At 33.7% G+C, this 18,547-nt stretch overlaps 1 protein-coding gene across 24 annotated transcripts in view; it reads left to right on the top strand.

Moving 5' to 3' along the window:
• Window positions 1-18,547, top strand: part of TTLL5 (tubulin tyrosine ligase like 5) — a 374,113-nt gene that overhangs the window by 164,317 nt on the left and 191,249 nt on the right. For 18 of the 24 annotated variants that reach the window (XR_004231997.1, XR_004231998.1, XM_031952493.1 and 15 more), the window contains 5 exons: window positions 3,142-3,245; window positions 5,817-5,944; window positions 7,779-7,862; window positions 10,590-10,985; window positions 12,477-12,664. Coding sequence is in view for 22 of the 24 variants with exons in the window: in XM_031952493.1 (XP_031808353.1) it covers window positions 3,142-3,245; window positions 5,817-5,944; window positions 7,779-7,862; window positions 10,590-10,985; window positions 12,477-12,664 (900 nt within the window). In the remaining 2 variants the exon portion in view is untranslated. Of the gene's footprint in view, window positions 1-3,141; window positions 3,246-5,816; window positions 5,945-7,778; window positions 7,863-10,589; window positions 10,986-12,476; window positions 12,665-13,228; window positions 14,508-18,547 lie in introns of those variants that run through there. The other 6 variants (XM_031952486.1, XM_031952485.1, XM_031952482.1 and 3 more) reach the window with 3 other exon arrangements.

Below are 18,547 nucleotides of genomic sequence, written 5' to 3'. Positions count from 1 at the left end.
ATTTATTAAAGTCTTCTGTGTGCCAGGGTTTGTGCTAAATGCTGTGGTTACAAAAAAGAGACAAAACGCAGCTTCAGCTCTCAAATATATAAAAAGAAAGTTATCTATACAGGATAAATAGGAAATAATTAACAGAGAGAAGGCACTGGAAATAAAAGGAGATGGAGAAAGCTTCTAGTAAAAGATAAGATTTTAGTTAGAACTTAAAGGAAACCAGAGAAGTCTGAGAAGAGAAGGGAGCACTGGAATATAAACCAGTAGATGTTGTATTTGATCCTGGAGGTAACAGAGAGCCACTGGAGTTTAATCATTTGATACTGATAGAGAGGAGAGGTTGACATGATCAGACCTGTGCTTTAGGAAAAAGCCACTTTGGTGGCTGAATGAACAAAGGACTGATATGGGCAGAAACTTTTAGGCAGATCCACAGCAGGCTAGTGCAGTAGTCTAGGCACAAGGTGATGAGGGCCTGTACTAGAGAGGTGACAGTGTCCAAGGAAAGAAGGGGAGGTACTTGAAAGATGTTTGAAAAATAAAATATACAGACCTTGGCAACAGATTGGATATGTGGAATGAGAGAGAGTAAGAAATCCAGGCTGACTCATACGTTCAGAAGCTGAAGATCTGGAAGGATGATGCTAGGAGGGAGAATTGTAATTGGCGGAAAGATGAGTTCCATTTGGACACACTAAGTTCAAAATGTCTATTAGAATACACTTTAAGATGTCTGAGAGTTGGAGGTATGTCATTGGAGGTCAGCAGAGAATCTAGGGTAGAGTGGGTAGATTGTCAGTTTAGAAATGATAATTATATCCATGGAAGCTGATGAGATCACTAAATGAAGAGTATAAACGGGTAAGAGAAGATTGTCCAAAACAGAATCCTGAGAAACACCTATGGTTAGAAAATTTGGAATAGGAATGAGCAAAAAACCGAGAAAGGAGTGGTCTGGTTAGGATTAGAAATAGGAAAGTGGTATTCCAAAAATCCAGAGAGAAGAGAATGATCAATGGTAGAGAGTTCAGGTAAAATGAGGAAAGGGAAAAGTCATTGGATTTGGCAATTAAGAGATCATTAGTAACTTCTGAAAGAGTTTTTGAGGTTGGAAGCAAATAGCAAATGGAGACATCTATTGTAGTTAGTTTTTTTTTTTTCTCAAAATATAATGATATTCATTGGGGATGAAAGGATCAAATGAGAGTTTTTTAAGGAAGGGGCAGACATGGATTTGTATGTAGACAATAGAGAAAGACCCAGTAGGCAGGGACAAATTGCAGATTTGTTGCAATAGAGTTGGAATAAAGTTGCTTGAACAAATAGAGGGTGTAGTTTTGATAAGGAGTAAGGCTGTGTCATTATATGAGAGAGGGAAGAAGCAAGTGACAGAAGACATCTGAGTAATAGGAAATGAGAAAAAGGGATTAAGAGGAGAGCTCACAGTGAATGGCTTCAGTTTTGTTTTTTGTTTTTTTCCTCCCTGTAAAATGTGAAGCAAAGTTTTCATCTGAGAGCATGGGGGAAACGAATGACATAAATGAGCCCTGCAGCTCCTTCCAGCTCTGAATCTGTGTTTCTGTGATCGTGAAAACAAAATCTGTGATCCTATACCTGTTGGGTTCCTTTATAGGGTTCATTAGTACTCCAATATGCTTATTTGAGCTCCTTATAACTCAGTTACTTAGGAGAACTGAATAGTGATCTCTTCCCTCCTTTAAACCCTCATTATACTTAGTACTTTTCTTATAGTACTTAACACAAACTACCTTGCATTGTGGTTGTTTTTCTCCAGTTCTTACCTTCTCCATCTACTGAAAACTTAATAGCCTTAATCCAGCTGGGCACAGAGGCATATGTTTATCTCCTAAGCAGTAATCATTGTTCACTAGGTGATGTCATTGTATAGAGTAAGACTGCAGTTTCAACCCAGTTGGATCATGAGGCTACATTACTTAATGAGGACCCATTCCCAAGGAGTGTTCCACCCCATAGGCAAAGTCTTCTATTTGGATCAGAACCATTGATTTGCTAATCTGGTGGCAATTTTCCTCTGGAATAAACATTGCTTTTCCCCAAACCACTTTGGGCTATGTTGTAACCTGGACAACTCCAGGAACATGTGGATAATCTTCAAGGTAATTAATATGTATATAAACATTCAGAAATTGAATTGCCTGTAATATGTTTGAATATAAATTTGGTCTATGAATACTTTGGCATTGGTTAAATTTTCTTCTCTGAAACATTTTATACACTAACCTTATTTTGCTATAAATGCCATGAAGTTTGTGTTATAAAACTCTATATAGAATTTTCATTTGAGAGTTGCCAAATGCTTTTAAAATATCTCTTGCAAAATAGTGCTGTCACTTAGAAGAAATACTTAAGTATAGAAAAGTCAATTGCCTTTCTGATTTGTACAGTGTGGTTGGTAGAATAAACATCTAGATGCCACATCCAGGTTGGCTGACTGCTAATCCTTGACTCTATCTAAAACTAACCTTAAAGTAGTTGTTTTTTGATTGTAGAATGTATTTGGGATGTTTGTGTGCAAAGGTCTTCTAGGACCCATCTCTTTTCCAGATCCCTTGATAACTACAGCATTCATTGTGCCTAGTGTCATGCTTTTAAAATTGTGAGTACTTAGAAACCACAACAGGAAAATGCAAAAGGCATAATTACAAGGTCACTCACTATACATAGGAAGTATAAACATAATAATTTCCATTTAAATGAAAACTTTTTCTTAAAGACCTCATTATACTTTATAAAAATGATGGCATAAAATAATATTAAATATAGATATTAAATAAAATAATATTAAAAGTTCACAAATTTCAGTGTAAATTTGTTACAATGTGTAAAGTACACACATGACGATAAAGTAAAGTAAAAAAATTTTGAGTATGGGACCATATCCTGTCATCTTTCATCCAATCATTGCAATCCAATATAATAGTAGTTTCAGTATCCTTCCATCAGTCTGTATCACCAGCATTTTACTGATGCTGTTTCTTAACTTTAGATTTGTAATTCTACTATACTACTACATTTCTTTTCTTTAGCTATTATCTTATAGCATGCAAATACAAAGGAGGAAAACATATTTATTCATGTATTTGTTTGGCGGTGGTGGGAGTATAGGAAACAGAACAAATGGCTGAAAAAAAATCAAAGAAGAAACTTGAAGAAGAAGAGGAGGATGGAGTGAATCCGGAAAACTTTCAGGACTTCATAAGCCATGCAAGGTAGAAGAAAGTCTTAATTACAAGCTATATTCTATTCTCTTCATCTCCAATCTTGCCCCACCTAAGGAATTGTCATTGTTTCTTAAACCAGGATTTTTTTCCTTTCTTATTTGTGGATCTGAGTGAAATCATCTTTCAGAAGAGCACTAGTGTGATCTGCTGGAATCTTTCAGAGTCTCAGCCAGTTATATTGTAGTTGTCACAACTTTGGTTCTTAATGTACTTCTTGGTAGCAAACATTGCTGCTAAATTGCCTTCAAAGTATCTAACATCAGAGGTACTGAAGAGTTACCTTGAGATGATTCAGATGGAATCTTCTTGCATTTAATAAATCTGGTTTTTTCCTCTTTGGTCTGCCAGTTCAGGGGTAATGACCTGAGACTTACCTGTTTCTCAACGTTCTGAGCAATATGCCCACTTTATATATAAAATAGGATAAATAGAAAAGTCCCTTATGCTCAAGCTTAGTCTTTAGGCATTTTAAATCCCCCATTTAGTCCTACATCTTGACACAATCATCAGGCCAAGTTTATTATATATTGTCTGAACATCTTTGCCTATAATTAGCACAGCCAGTTGATTTCAAACAGTTAATCATCAGCATTTAATAAGTACCTACTATGTGCTAGGCAGTATATGCCCATTGCAGTATGCTATTATATATGTCCTGTGGATACAAAGACAGAAGCTAAAGTAGCTCATATCCTCAGAGTTTACATGAAACAAAATCAACAAAATAGCCCAGTGACACTCACAGTGGAAGACCTTGTACAAAAAATAGAATATTTGCAAAAATTGTTAAATCTGAAGTTCAGAATAACTCTTATGAATCGACTCCCAAATATCTGAATTCTAATGGACAAAAAACCTTGGATATTTGAAAATAAATTGTACCTAGAGTTCCATCACTAAATATTATCAAGTAATACAAAGTGATCTCCTGTATGAGGTTATAACTCATTCTGTGGGCATAAATTTAGCCCTATTATTAAAAAGGCAAAACTTATTCTTATTTGACTGATTGGGCTTGTTTAGTTATTAGGTCTGAACTGATCAACTGTTTAAGAATGGTATTAAAACAAGGTAGAAAACATTTGCTATGTTCATATTAGAAAAATAGAAAAGAAATTTCTAATTCTGTGGTTGAAGAATGACAATTGTAATAAGTAGTAAAATTCTAAATGTTAAGTTAGATAATTATATAAAATTACTTAACTCAGATTCAGTCATCCATCTTCTGGAGAAAGGATCACACATATAAAGGCCAACCAATTATATATTAAAACAAGTAAATATATTCCGCTTACTGACTGGATGATTCAGTGTTGATTTCTGAGAGGTAAACAGAAACTTCACTTATCTTTTGTTAAATATGAAAGTTATTCAAGCAGTTATTATCTTATAGAAGTGAACTTCTCTTGAGAGATTCCTTGATAAGGCAAATATTAATAATAATAGCTAACATTTGCATATCATTTTAAGTTTTGCAAAGTACATCATAAATATTATTTGTCTCATTTAAGCTTCACAACAACCTTGTGAAGTAAGTTTTAGTGGTAGGGTTATTCCCACAGCTCTGGAAATTGCATCTCATAAAGGCTAAGTGTAGAAGTCTCAGAGGTGAGTTTTGAACCCAGCTCTTTTTCACTATGTGTCTTGTTTGATGACATCCATTAACTTATGGTGTCTCCAGTATTACTGTATTTTGTATTTGTATAGTACTTTATTTTTTTTTCAAAATGCTTTTTTCATTTCATTGTATCTTCCCTTTAAATATATTTCCTATATGAAATACTTACCTTATTCCCCATTCCCTCTTTAAGAAAATAGTAGGAAATTATATTAAGAAAGTATTTTAGTCTGAAGGCTTTGATCTAATCTGAACAAGAAACTCTAAGAATCGTTTTTTTGTTTCTGAAATTATATCCTGAAAGGAAATCTTTTTTCATCTTTCTTATAAAAGACTACCTAATTTCTAAAAGGAAAAACTTGATCAACTGGAAGGGAATAATCTCTGAAATTGATTAGGGTGATAATATGACTAAGAGCAAGCACTCTTTTGATTAATTTAGTAAACAAAAGTGCCTCTTAAGTTTTACTTTTGGCCATTTTGAAAGGAAACTCCTTAGGCAAAGTGGTTAGAGTGATAGAATAGTTTTAGTGAAATGATTCTTCAAGGGCACCAAAAATTAATTAACGGTTTTTGTTTGATGCATCAAAAATTGTTACCCAAACTTTGTGCCTTTACTGAATCATAACTATGGAATTTTGTCTTTGTTCTTAAACTTTATAAATTGTAAAGAGAAAACAGGTTAGATCAAAAATTTTCAAAAGCAGAATAGATCTTTGTCCCTTTGGATTTTCTTCCTCTTTAAACAGAGATGCTTAAAATCTAATTAATAAGCCTGTTCCTGACAGATTTGTCTCTAAAAGCAGAGTAGTTTTTCTTCCATTCATCTTATGCCTTTTATTCCTCTTCACATTTTTTCTATTACCACCACATAATTATGTTTGTTTGGGGTTTATTTTCCAGTGCATAATCCTCTTCTGACTTATTTCTGCTTATTTTAGTGAGGCTGAACTGGAGGAGGTTTTGACTTTTTATACCCAAAAAAACAAATCTGCAAGTGTCTTTCTGGGAACTAATTCCAAAGCCGCCAAGAACAGCAGCAGTTATTCTGATAATGGGGCAAAAGGTGGTAAGTATTTTAGTTACTGCTGATGGTGAAGATCAGGATAAGAATGTACATAGGAAAATTAGGTCAAGAGTGATCAGCTAAGAGACCAGACAGAGCAAGGAAATAATCATTGTCTTATATTAATATGAAAAGATAACCGAATTTAATGTGCGTCACTTTTTTCCTCCTAAATCTAACTTGTATAACATTCAGAACAGTTGACCTATATAAAATTAAGACGTAAGGCCAACATGAAAGAGGATATTATTTCTTCATGATAATTGTAGTAGAATGATTTATAGAGAAAGAAGGCTCCTGTAAGAGTTTTGGAAAAAGGTTCTCATAGCATAAATGTCTTTCTGGTATGAGGGACTAGTGAGGACATTAGTGTTGGCTGCTCTACAAATGGTAATAGTTGAGTGAGATTTCTTAAAGGAGCATTTTCTATCATAGGCAGTAAAGGAGAAAGGATATAAGTGGCAGCCACCATCATTACTAAGTTGAGTGTTCATAGGTCAAAGAACTGTTCATTAAAAAGATAAATGTCTTTGTAAATTACTTACAACTTGAGGTTATTTTTTATGAAACGAATTGATGATAGGTGAGAGATACTCATGCTAATAGACAATTGTGTAAGCTACCACAACCCACAGATATTAGAAGTTAGGTCTTATTACCTTAGCATGGAAGATAAGGGTTAACTCAAACATGAGCAGTTATCTTTGAAAACCTTTAGGTCTAGGTATCCCTAGAACAGAGTTTCTTAACTTTTTTTGTGTCAAGGGCCCCTTAGCAGTCTACTGAAAACCCATAGACTTTTTTCAGAATAATATTTTTAAGTGCATAAAATAAAATGTATAAGATTACAAACAAAACTATATTTAAATATAGTGATCAAAATATTAAGAAAACAAGTTCACAGAGCCCCATTTGTCCTAGACTATTACAAATTATTATGGATGAAACTGTTGCTTTAAAAAAAGGAGTATAGGACTGTTTGCCATCTGGGGGAAAAGGGGGGAGGGAGGGGAAAAATCAGAACAGAAGTGAGTGCAAGGGATAATGTTGTAAAAAATTACCCTGGCATGGGTTCTGTCAATAAAAAGTTATAATTATTTAAAAAAAAAAAAGGAATTTGTGACAATATTACCATTTAATTCAATTCATTAAGTGTTTATTAAGCATTCTTCTCTGTTCTAGGTACTAGAGATGCAAAAGTGAAATAAACAACCAGTTTCTGTTCTCAAGGGATTTACAATGTAATAAGGGAATAAGATGTAACATCTTGCAAAGGAAGATTTAGGTACAATACTGTAAGATAACTTAAGTAGGAAGAAAGTAGTGTTACTTATAAGAATCAGGGAGGACATCCTGGAAGAGGCATCATTTGAACTGGGAATTAAAGGAAAAGAAGAATTTCATCAGGAAATGGAAAGGAAATGTATTCATGGTAATAGAAAATGATTTTCCTAAATCCTAGAGTCAGGGAAGGGCAGAATAAGACTGATAGTCTTTTTTGGTCATTAAAGATGACTTCTACCATATTTCAATGCATTACTCAATTTGAAATAAGTATTCTTTGGTTCCTTTGTTAACACATGAACCCAGCCCCTTGAGAACATGACACTAATTAAATGATTTCCTATTATATTACATGGCTATTCTAACATAGTAAGGAAACACCACAGCTCTGTATAGGAGATGGGAATTCTTATGCTGATTAACTTGTTTTCTAATACTTTACAACTGATACAGTCTTACTCTGTCATAGTTATTTCTTTATACAAAATAGATAAAGTATTTGTGATTTCATACCTCAGCAGAATTGTCTGTATTCTCAAATTTCATATATCAGACCATCCTGAGACAGTGGAAGAAGTGAGAATCAAGCAGCCCAAACATCAACAAGGAGCAGAACTTCATACTGACAAATTATCACGTAAGTCTTTTTAAAAACAATACATTTCCACAGTTACTAAGTTTGTACTCTCTGCAGATCTCTATAGATTATGGTGATACATCCTGGGGGATATGAAAAACTACATGTTCTCAAAGAACTTGCAGGCTACTAGTTGGAATATGTCAGATACACAAATAATTGTGATAAGACAGAATGCAAGTGGGGACAAAGGAGGGACCCAGGAAAGTCACTAGAAGAAATTTGGGAGGAAAGAAATCACTTTCACTTAAGAAGATCAGAATGAAAGTCAACGTAGAGGATGTTGTATCTGTGAAGAATGAAGAAAGATAAGAATTTCATCAGACTGGGATAAAAAGAGAGTATGTTCTGGAGAAGGGAGATAATCTGAATGTTGAGAAACAAGATTGTAATAAAGTTTGATGAAGAAATAATAGTGTGAAATAAGGCTGCAGAAGTAGATTTAGACCCAGATTGTTGGTAGTATTAAATATAATGACAAGACTTTTTCATGTTATTGTAATGATAGGGAACATTTGAGGATTTTTGAACAGAAGAGTTATATATTAGGATATTACTTTGGCACCTTTGTGAGGGTGGAGTTGGAGAGGGAAGAGACTAGAGTCAGTCTTCTATTAGAAAAGGTTAACTTGAATGAGCTCAAGAGTGACTGTGTATAGAAAAGAAGGAATGGATGTAATTTATACTGTAGTGGCAGAATTGATGGAATTTGGTGATTTATTGGATATTACAAGTAAAGGAAAGAGTCAAAAGTAGTTCTATGGTTTTAAGTCTACCTAAGTATTAGGACAATGGTTTTATCAACAGAAATAATAAAAGTGGAAGGAAGACAAGTTTAGGGAGGACGATTATAGTTAAAGTGTTACATACATTGACATTGAGGTATTAAGAAGGCTCTACAAGGGGAAATATTTAGAACATTGTTGTAAATGCTGGACAGGAAACCCAGAAATTAGAGCTGACTTCATAAATTAGAAAGTCATCCTCTGAATATTGACATTTGAGATTGTGAGAAAGATACAATCTTCAAGAAGGAAGATGTGAAGAAAGAAGAGAGTCTAGTATAGAGCTTTAGAATATAGTTACACATAAAGGCCAGGGAAATGAGGAAGAAAGAGAAAAACTTAAGGAATGTTGGGAAGGAGGGATTACAATCACGAGAGAATACTGTGACATGGAAGAAAAAAGAAAATTCAGAATGATCAACCATTTCAGAGACTGCAGAAAGGTCAAAGTGGATGGCAATGAAAAAAAGTCTTTGGCAACAAATTGATCATTGGTGACTTTAAAGAGAGTAGAATGTAGAATGGTAGGGAAGGAAGACAATTTGTAGGGACTTGCAGTTAGGTGGTAAGATAGACTTAATAATTATAAATTACTCTTTCTAGGCATCAGTGAACAAGAAGATACTTAGGACAGTAAATAAAGGATATAGAAGGATGAAGAGATAGTTTTTGAGAATAAGAGGGAACTGGGTAGATTTGCATACAGAAGAGAGTATATATATATATATATATATATATATATATATATATATATGACCTCAAGGAGTTCATGTTCTAGTAGATGATACTTAAGTACATACAAAATATATAAAAATATAAGATAGTATTAGGGATATGGGAGGAAGTGGTATCTACTGGCCCTCAGCCAGGATGTGGCTATGTTTTGAAGGAAACTGGGTAGTGGAGAGAAAGGAATATAACTTTGGGAGTTTGGGGGGATAAGGATTGAAGAGGGTAAAAGATTGGAGGTAGGGAGCCTGGGAGAAGACTACTTAGACACTGAAGTCATCTAGTCAATAGTCTGTCTAGTTGATATTAGTCAATGAGCTATTAACTCTTTGGAATTTTTGTGGAAGTTAAGTTGATAAGACTTTTAATGAGATCATGGACACAGTCTCCTCTGTTGTAAGGAGGAAAGCAATCTCATCCTCAAGAGCTGGTACAAGGGAAGGAAGAGGGTGACTAAATAGAGGAGTTTTGAGGGAAGTTAGGTGAGATATATAGATGGCTTCACACTTTTCAGTAAAGTAGAGGAATAGTTATTTACTAAAAGATTAGGAGTGGTCCTGCAGTTTTAAGAGAGCAGACGTTTGGGACAGATTTAGGAAAAGAAATGTTTAGAAAGTAGTAAAATAGCTTTGAGCTAGAAATAAATACAAATCACAAGATATTAAAGAGGTGATGCTGAGAGAATTGGTATTACCCCCTGGAAACTGTTCCTTTCTCTTCCAAATCTTTATTTTCCATTAATAATCTTTTTCTCATGCAGAGAATTTTAAAAATTCTTATTTTGTTAAAAAATCCATTGGAACTTCTATCATTTTTTGCATTTTTCATGAGGATGAGGTGTGGAGAAGAAAGGGTAAATGAAGTGAAGCAAGACAATAATTGTCTACTTCTCCTGGAAACTTTGCCCTAACATTCAGACATTACAAAAGTTTGTCCAGTCTACTTTTTGAAGGTAACCTAACTTTGACTGTTAAAGGGGATTAAAATTAAACTCCTATCTTTTGTTTTGTTCCTTTGCCAAGTACAGTAATCAAGGTTATCTTTGATAGACAAAACTCCTTAAATTCTTGAAGAATACAAATTGGAGCCTACTTTTTTTGAGCCTTGCTTCAGGCAAAAGTGGCTTTGTTTTCAATTTTTCTTTGTCTTTATAGTGTTGTTTTATTACCCATTCTCCTTGAAATAGTCTGATTCTTTTTAATTCTTTTAACAGGATTTACCACCTCAACAGAAAAAGAGAGTAAATTCCCCTATAGCACTTCCCTTTGTCCATCCTCTGGTCCTAGTGCTATTCTTCAGAAAATTCCCAACTCCCATTTGACATCTCTGATTTCATCCTCTGACCTCACACCAGTACCTAGTCATCACTCTGCTTTTTCCCAAGTTCCTCCAGTTATCTCCAATGTGGCTCATCAACCAACTGCTTTACAGAATGCAACCCCTGATAACTGTTCTCCCTCCCCACATTCGGTGTCACATCGTGTACCTAGTCCAGCTGTACTGCCACGCTGTCGGTCTGGCAGTTACACCATTGGTCCCTTCTCCTCATTTCAAAGTGCTGCGCAGATATATAGCCAGAAACTGTCTCGGCCCTCCTCAGCTAAAGCAGGTGAGTGTAAATATTTGAGAAATAAAATTTTTGATTTTGGACTGCTTTTTTTGTTTTGTTTTGTTTTTATATGTGGAGTATCAATTTAATATTTTGGAATATCTCTAAACTTGTAACTTAATAAATTAAACATAATTAGCAAATTATTCTTGTTTTAAAACAAGGATTATTCTTGAATTTAGATAGTGTTATCTTATATTTTCAATTGAATCTTTAAAAGACATGCCTGCCTTAGACTACTGGGCAGATCAGAATTAAGACAAATAGGGAAAGGATTGGAAGTTAATTTAGGATTCATTATTAGTTTCTTCACCTTTCATTTCTGTGAAGGTAATATTTTGGCACAATGTACTAATTGTAATTTCATTTTAAAATTAATGTGAAAATAGACAATACATATTTTTGCTTAAGATATAAAAGAATTAGAAACTTTCATTTAATATATTAAGAAAGGAAAATAACTTATTGTTTTGCATTAGTTATAGACTGTGATAAGAACATAAAAAATTACCAGGTGGGATTAGACTTGTGATTAATAATCTATTTATTCCATGTCTGACAGTGACTTCAAGAAAAGGGAAGAAAGAAAAAAAAAAGACCTAATGTTAATACAGATACAAACTAAAGTAGAACCTTAATAGGTTAAATGGTATCTTTCTCAGGAAGGAAAATTTCAAATAGGTTTTGAGTTTGTCAAAGTTTAGGAAATATGCCCTTTCAAGTGATTAAATTTTCATAGTACTTGTAAAATAGCCTTTAACTTTTTTTTCTATACTTAAAAATTTATACACACCAAATGCTCAATAAAGGCTCAGTTTGGCAGTGAAAACTTAATCAAAGAAAATTAAAGCAAGTCTAAACATAAAGGCCAGTGTTCCAGAATATAAGGTTATGAGTATGGTTCTGAGTTGTACTCAACTGTGTTTTTTTCCCTTTTCCCATTTGGAGCTTCTTAGGAAAACTATGGATATCATGGTAGTGGGTACCTTAGAAATACCAGGCTAAACAAATACTGAAAAGTAAAGTGGTTTGCTTCAGCTTTAAACAAACAAACAAGAAATGTAAGTAAAATTGCATGAACAAACATCAAGGACATGATTTTTATCACTGTTAGCAAATCATAAGATTGGTCACTACCTTGACAACAATTGTTTTTCTTAGTCACATAAAGTTAGAGCTACAAGTAACCTTAGAAATTATTTGCTAATCCATCCGACCCCTGAGCAAACAGAGAAAGTAATGATTGGTAACTTTCTAAGTGAAACTATTCCAAGAAATACAGTTTAAGTACTTAACTTTTTTATATGATAGAGTATTTTGAGATATTTTATGTGTGCATGTAGTCTTTTAACCTGTTGTTATTTGAATTATAAGCAAAGATCCAGAATTCAGAAAAACATCTTTTGCTTGATAAATTCTTGGGCATCATTCTGATTGTCTATAAGACTTCTCAGCCAAGTGGATAAAAATTGCTATCATTCTTTAATTTAGCAGGTACATGCCATCCAAATAGACACCATGCAGGCTTAGCCAAAACAGCCAAGGATGGAGATGACAGCACTACTTTTGGCAAACGATACAATCAAAGCATGGTGACAGCTGAACTTCAGCGGCTGGCTGAGAAACAAGCAGCACGGCAATATTCCCCATCCAGTCACATCAGTCTTCTCACTCAGCAGGTATGTAATGTACCAGAGTTGCTACAAAAGATTAATTTAGGATGTTCTGGATAAGGTACAGGAAGAGTTTCCTTTTTTCTGTTATTTCCCCAGTTTATGATAATGGGAGATGAGATGCTTAATGCATTATTTGATTAACTTTCAATTTCAGAGACTGACTTTCTACAATAGGTGGTTTGAATTTAGGTATACCACTGGTTGAGATATACCTCTTTTGTAGTTTAATAAATTGATTGTCCAGTTGCAATTAAACTTTTGAAGGACTTCTAAAATTTTCAAAATTGTTTAATTTTCCTAAATGTTTGGGTAGATCACTAAAGGTGATCTTGAAAATCTTCATACATGAAGTAATGGTAACATAATTTCATCTAGAAACTTTTTGACTAAGCTGGAAATAGATACCTAACTTCTGACTTGTATCTGGTTATATTAATCAGCAAATTTTTACTGTGTAGTTACATAAAAGTTTCAAGAACATCATGGATACTCTTTGCCCTCACTGCTGTTAATTTCCAAGATATTTACTTGGAAGGAAAATTTATATTTCCTTTATTCTTTATTTAGGACTTTTCATGAAGCCAAAATGAGTTCCTTTTGGATGAAGCACTCAGTCTACCATGGGAAACATATATATGTTCATTGCTTTGTAGAGTACTTAACACTCAATAAGTATTAAATAAAATCATATATAAGACACAAATTAATAACATATATAAGACACAAATTAATTATGTCATTGAAACAAGATGCCATTTGGACAAAGGAGGTATTAATGGTAAAAGACATCCTAGTTTTTTGAGAAGTATTGCTATAATTCATAAGAATTTATAACTCAAAATTTTCCACTTCACATATCTTTTTCTCTTTTCTCACTATCCTTAATTGGTTGTATCACAGATTATGTAATGATGTTCAAATCTAGAAAAGAAGTGAAGTAATAAATGATTTTAGATCTGCTTAGGTGCCTCATTGTGGCATGAAAATGACCCTGAGATCTTGAAGGTTCTGCCAGGAGAACATGAACTAGAGCAGGTTTCACCAGTGATTGGTTGAGTCAGCTATGTGTGCATCAGCCTAGCTAGGTATATAGGTGTATTACTGGTAAATTGTTCACTATGTGTGTGTAAATTGTTCACTATGTGAATAGCTCTTTGGTGTGGAAAACCCTGTTAAAAAATAAGTCTTGGTGCTCCTGGTAGTGTCCTGCTTCACTGTCCTAAAATGCAGAATGAAAACTAGAAGTGATCCTCTTTGGGCCTTGTTTGGTTGTTTTGAGTCGTGGCTTCTTTGGATTAGAAAAAATAAGTACTTCTATCAATTGAAGAGAGAGTAGAATGAGTACTGAAAAATGAGCTTTCCTTTTTAGGCCTAAACGTTCGGTCTATTATAGCTATCTCTTAAACAGCTGAATAACAGAATAGAAGGGAAAGGTCTAATTGAAATGAATCATAAGAAAAATATGATAGAAAGCACAAGTTATTGGAGATGTGGTAATGGGATTTGAAAAGATAATATGAAAGAGGTAATAGTGGAAATTATAAAAATATGATAATGGGGGGGAAAGTTTTTAAGCCACTGGGAGGGAAGGCCAGAAGATGAGATGATCAAAAAGGCAATGAGAAGATAAGTAATATCCACATAGCCACACATACCTCTTCTTCCATCAGCTACCCAACACATACACTCTTTTTTAACTTGAAGCAACTGAGAAAACTATAAGAATAGCTTCAGTTTGCAAATGAACATAGTAGAGTTCCCCCCAGAATCATATTATTTGTCTTAATTGTTTAATGGCATAATCTTTATTAGGTCTACATAATTTTATTCCTACCCTGAATTTATGAAGTCTTTTTTTTTTGGTCATTAAAATGTTTTATTGATGCTTTCTATTTTAATGTCATAATCATTTCTTTTTTTATATGGTATTTTATTTTTCCAAATACATGCAAAGACAGTTTTCATCATTCATCTTTGCAAAATCTTGTGTTCTAAATTTTTCTTTCTCTCTTCACCCCTCCCTTCTCCCAGACAGCAAGCAATCCAATGTAGGTTGAACATGTGCGGTTCTTTTAAATATATTTCCATATTCATCATGCTACATAAGAAAAATCAAATCAATTCTTATTGTTGAAAAGCGCTAAGTCCATCAGAGTTGATCACTACATTATCTTGTTGCTACTATGTACAATGTTCTCTTGGATCTACTCACTTCACTTAGCATTAGTTCATCTAAGTTTTTTCAGGATTTTCTGAAATCAGCCTGCTCATCATTTTGAATTTATGAAGTGTTAACATTGAATAAGCCCCTAAACCTTGAAAGAAACAGCTTGATCCTATAGAAATCTAAGGTAAGGGAAATAGGCTCTCTTTTAATTATGAAATTTAGATATTCTCACATATCTAGTGTCAAAAGTCAAGTGCAGCTTCAGTGTCAGTGAATTAATTATATATTAAGCTTCTATCCTTATGGATTTGATTGAGCCATTAGGTACCATTTGGATTTTATCCATCATGGGTAGCATATATTCATTGTTTTGTAGAGTACTTAACACATCAAGGATTCTTAATAAGTATTACATAAAATCCAATTATATTAGAAAAGGACTCCAGAGAAAATCTATTATTTCCAGCAATAAGAAGCTTCTTAGTTTTCTGATCCCATTTAGAAATGTTTCATTTAGAAATGTTCTCCTGCCATTCAGTTGTGTCTGGTATGTATTAATACCACTGTAACATCTTAATATAGACTTTAATAATACACTAGACAATTTCCTTTCAGATCATCACGTTTGCAAGAAATTTGTCTTAGTTCCTAATTGAATAGGAAAATGACATTGTAATGTGAAGAAGGAAAGTGAGAGGCAAGTATTAAAAGCTTTACGTGTGCGATTTTTAGGATCTTGCTATATTAGGTAAAGCTTTAATTATTCTAACTTAACATCTATAATTAAAGCAATAACTAAACCTTTTAGTTACGTAATTGTAGCCAATTCTTTATGTTAATTAAAAAGAATTAAATAAACATTTAAAAAAAAATTCATCTTAGTCACTAATTTCAAATTCTTGTCCAATTTAAACTCACACCAGTTACTTTAGGTAGCAAATTTTTTGGGGGGGTGGGGGTGGGGGTTGTGTTTTGTTTTGTTTTGTTTTTTAATATTTTTCTTGTACTCTGTACCTCGTTCAACCTCTGTTGAAAATGTTAAACAGTATCTTCACTAAGTGAGAAAGAATTTAGAAAATATAAAGACTAGGTATAGATCTTGGAATATTCAAAGTTAGCCATTTGTTTCACAGAACATTTGTTAAGTGTCTATGGTGTTGAGAGCATTGTATTAGGTGCTACCTGGGACACAGAGTTTAAATAACACATAGTCCCTGGTCTCATGGAGCAAGTGGATATGACCCATTTAAAAATAATACAGAATAATTTGTGCTGAAGAGATAAAGCAGCAAAATACTGTGAAGAAAGAAAGAAAACTGATAGCTTAGGATGAGGGGAGTTATACAAGAAGACTTCATAGAGGATGTGAAATTTAATCTGCCCTGTGTAGAATGTGTTCAGCATGGAGAGGATGAGTATAAGTGGGGGAAATGGAGGACATTTTAAGTACAAGGATCAATGTGAGCAAACGCTGCAAAGGAGAAAAATATAAGGGATAGAAGGAGGATGGTGAATAGTTCAGTTTAGCTGGAGTGTTAATTATATGAAAGAAAATTCTTTTTCACATGTGAGTATGGGATGAACATGGCCAAAATTAAGATGGTGCCATATTATGGGGGACTTTTAATGATAAGCTAAAAGCATCTGAACTCAATTTTATAAGTGTAAGAAACAAGCTTCTTACCAAGAACTTTACTGGTAACTGATGAATTCAGGAAAGAATGTTATTTACATTCTTAAAAGAGCAGATGTCCAAGCTAGTAAGCATATCCTTGAAGTGTAGAACCATAGCCTCTTATTCTCTGTTGCCCCACCACAAGTCTTACTCCCATTTCCCCCATTGGCTGGGTACTACAGAGGTTACAGCGTATCCAAAATGGCTAATTGTCCCAGATGAGGATAAGTCACTCTCCCTTATTACATCTCTCATTGGTGTTCGCCTTATTTGGTCATAGTTTTACATGAATGACCATATTGACAATTCCTCTTCTAATTACAGCTTCCATTCCCCACATTTCAGTGACCTTAGCCCTTATTTCTTTTACCATTATTTGGGTGTGTAGGCACCTACATCTGCATCTACCAATACCATACTTCTTATTCTAATTTATGATTTCCCTCTATAAGTTTCGTTTCTTTTGTCTTACGTTGCCCTAACCCTTAAGTTTCAATTTCATTTTTCTGGGGTTTTTTTTCTTAATGTAACTCTGATGAAACTAAATCCTTATCCAATTCTTACAATAAGCAGTCAGAATCATTTAATAGATATTGACAAATGTGATCAGATGCATGTTATGTGTAAGGGAGATTATTTTGACATGTTGTTTGGATGAAGAAGAGAAGAGAATAAAGGCAGGAAAACCTGTTGGAAAAAATGGTGACCCTGTATCATAGGAATAAAGAAGAGGTAACAGTTCTAAGAATTGATATGGTAAAGTTAATAGGATTCAGGGAACAAACTAGATAAAAAGTCACAGAGAGACAAGAATAGTGCCACTGTTTTGAACATATATGTATGCTGGTGCTACTGTTAGAAATAATGAAGTCAGAAAAGGAAAAAAAGTTATGAAACTGTTTCTTAGCAAGATGTCTTCCTTGAAAAGTTTATGCACCATACCTTTTGATCCAGCAGTATTATTACTGGGCTTATATACCAAAGAGTTCTTAAAGAATGGAAAAGGACCCACATGTGCAAAAATGTTTGTGGCAGTCCTTTTTGTAGTGGCTAGGAACTGGAAACTGAGTTGAAGCCCATCAGTTGGTGAATAGTTTAATAAATTGTGGCATATGAATGTTAGGAATATTTTTGTTCTGTAAAAAATTACCAGTAGAATGATTTCAGAGAGGCCTGGAGAGACTTACATGAACTGATGCTGAGTGAAATGAGCAGAACCAGGAGATCATTATACACGGCAACAACCAGACTATATGATCATCAATTCTGATGGACACGGCTCTCTTCAACAATGAGATGATTCGAACCAGTTCCAATTGTTCGTAATGAAGAGAGTCATCTACATCTAGAGAGATGTTACTTAAGTAACTCGCACATCTATGGTAGTGGAACTTGTATTTTGTTTTACTCCATGCACCAAGTTGCAACACAGCTGACACAGTCATAACTATTTCTGGGTGCATAAATGTATGAGGGCTTTTTTGTGTATATGCATAATTTTGAAGTAATAATGATTACAGCATCCTCACTCTCTATCAGGTGAGGACTTGGTCTCATACTTAAAAGAAAAAAAAATGAAAAACTTTCCTTTTCTTTCCCCAAGTCTTTTTCTGTTGTTTTTGTTTTAATATTTTATTTAAAACTAAATACAAAATGAGAAAAAAAAACAAAATAGAAAAAAGAAAATAAGAAAAACAAAAGAAAACAAAATATTGTCATATGTCCAGTAGAATACCACGGAGAATTCAAAATGTATAACAATAAATTTCCATTTCAAGAAAGCATCTATAATAATAGATTATATTCCTGACTGTTTGTCTTTTCTTTACTTTATTGCAGGTTGTTATTCTTTAGTTCTACTTTATTCTTTTTTTTCCCTTTCATTCCCCATCTCCTCCTTACTGTTAAGCACAGATACATTTGTATATACACACACATACATTTTTACAAATATGTACACATGCATCCAAAACAATATTTCTCTCTTGGTTGAAACTTTAAGTTTGACTTTGTGTGAGATCAATAACTTTTTTTTTTTTTTTTT

The sequence above is a fragment of the Sarcophilus harrisii genome, chromosome 2 (genome assembly GCF_902635505.1).
Source record: "Sarcophilus harrisii chromosome 2, mSarHar1.11, whole genome shotgun sequence".
In the NCBI taxonomy this organism is placed as follows: Eukaryota; Metazoa; Chordata; class Mammalia; order Dasyuromorphia; family Dasyuridae; genus Sarcophilus; species Sarcophilus harrisii.
This window is presented reverse-complemented; position numbering and strand designations above follow the sequence as displayed.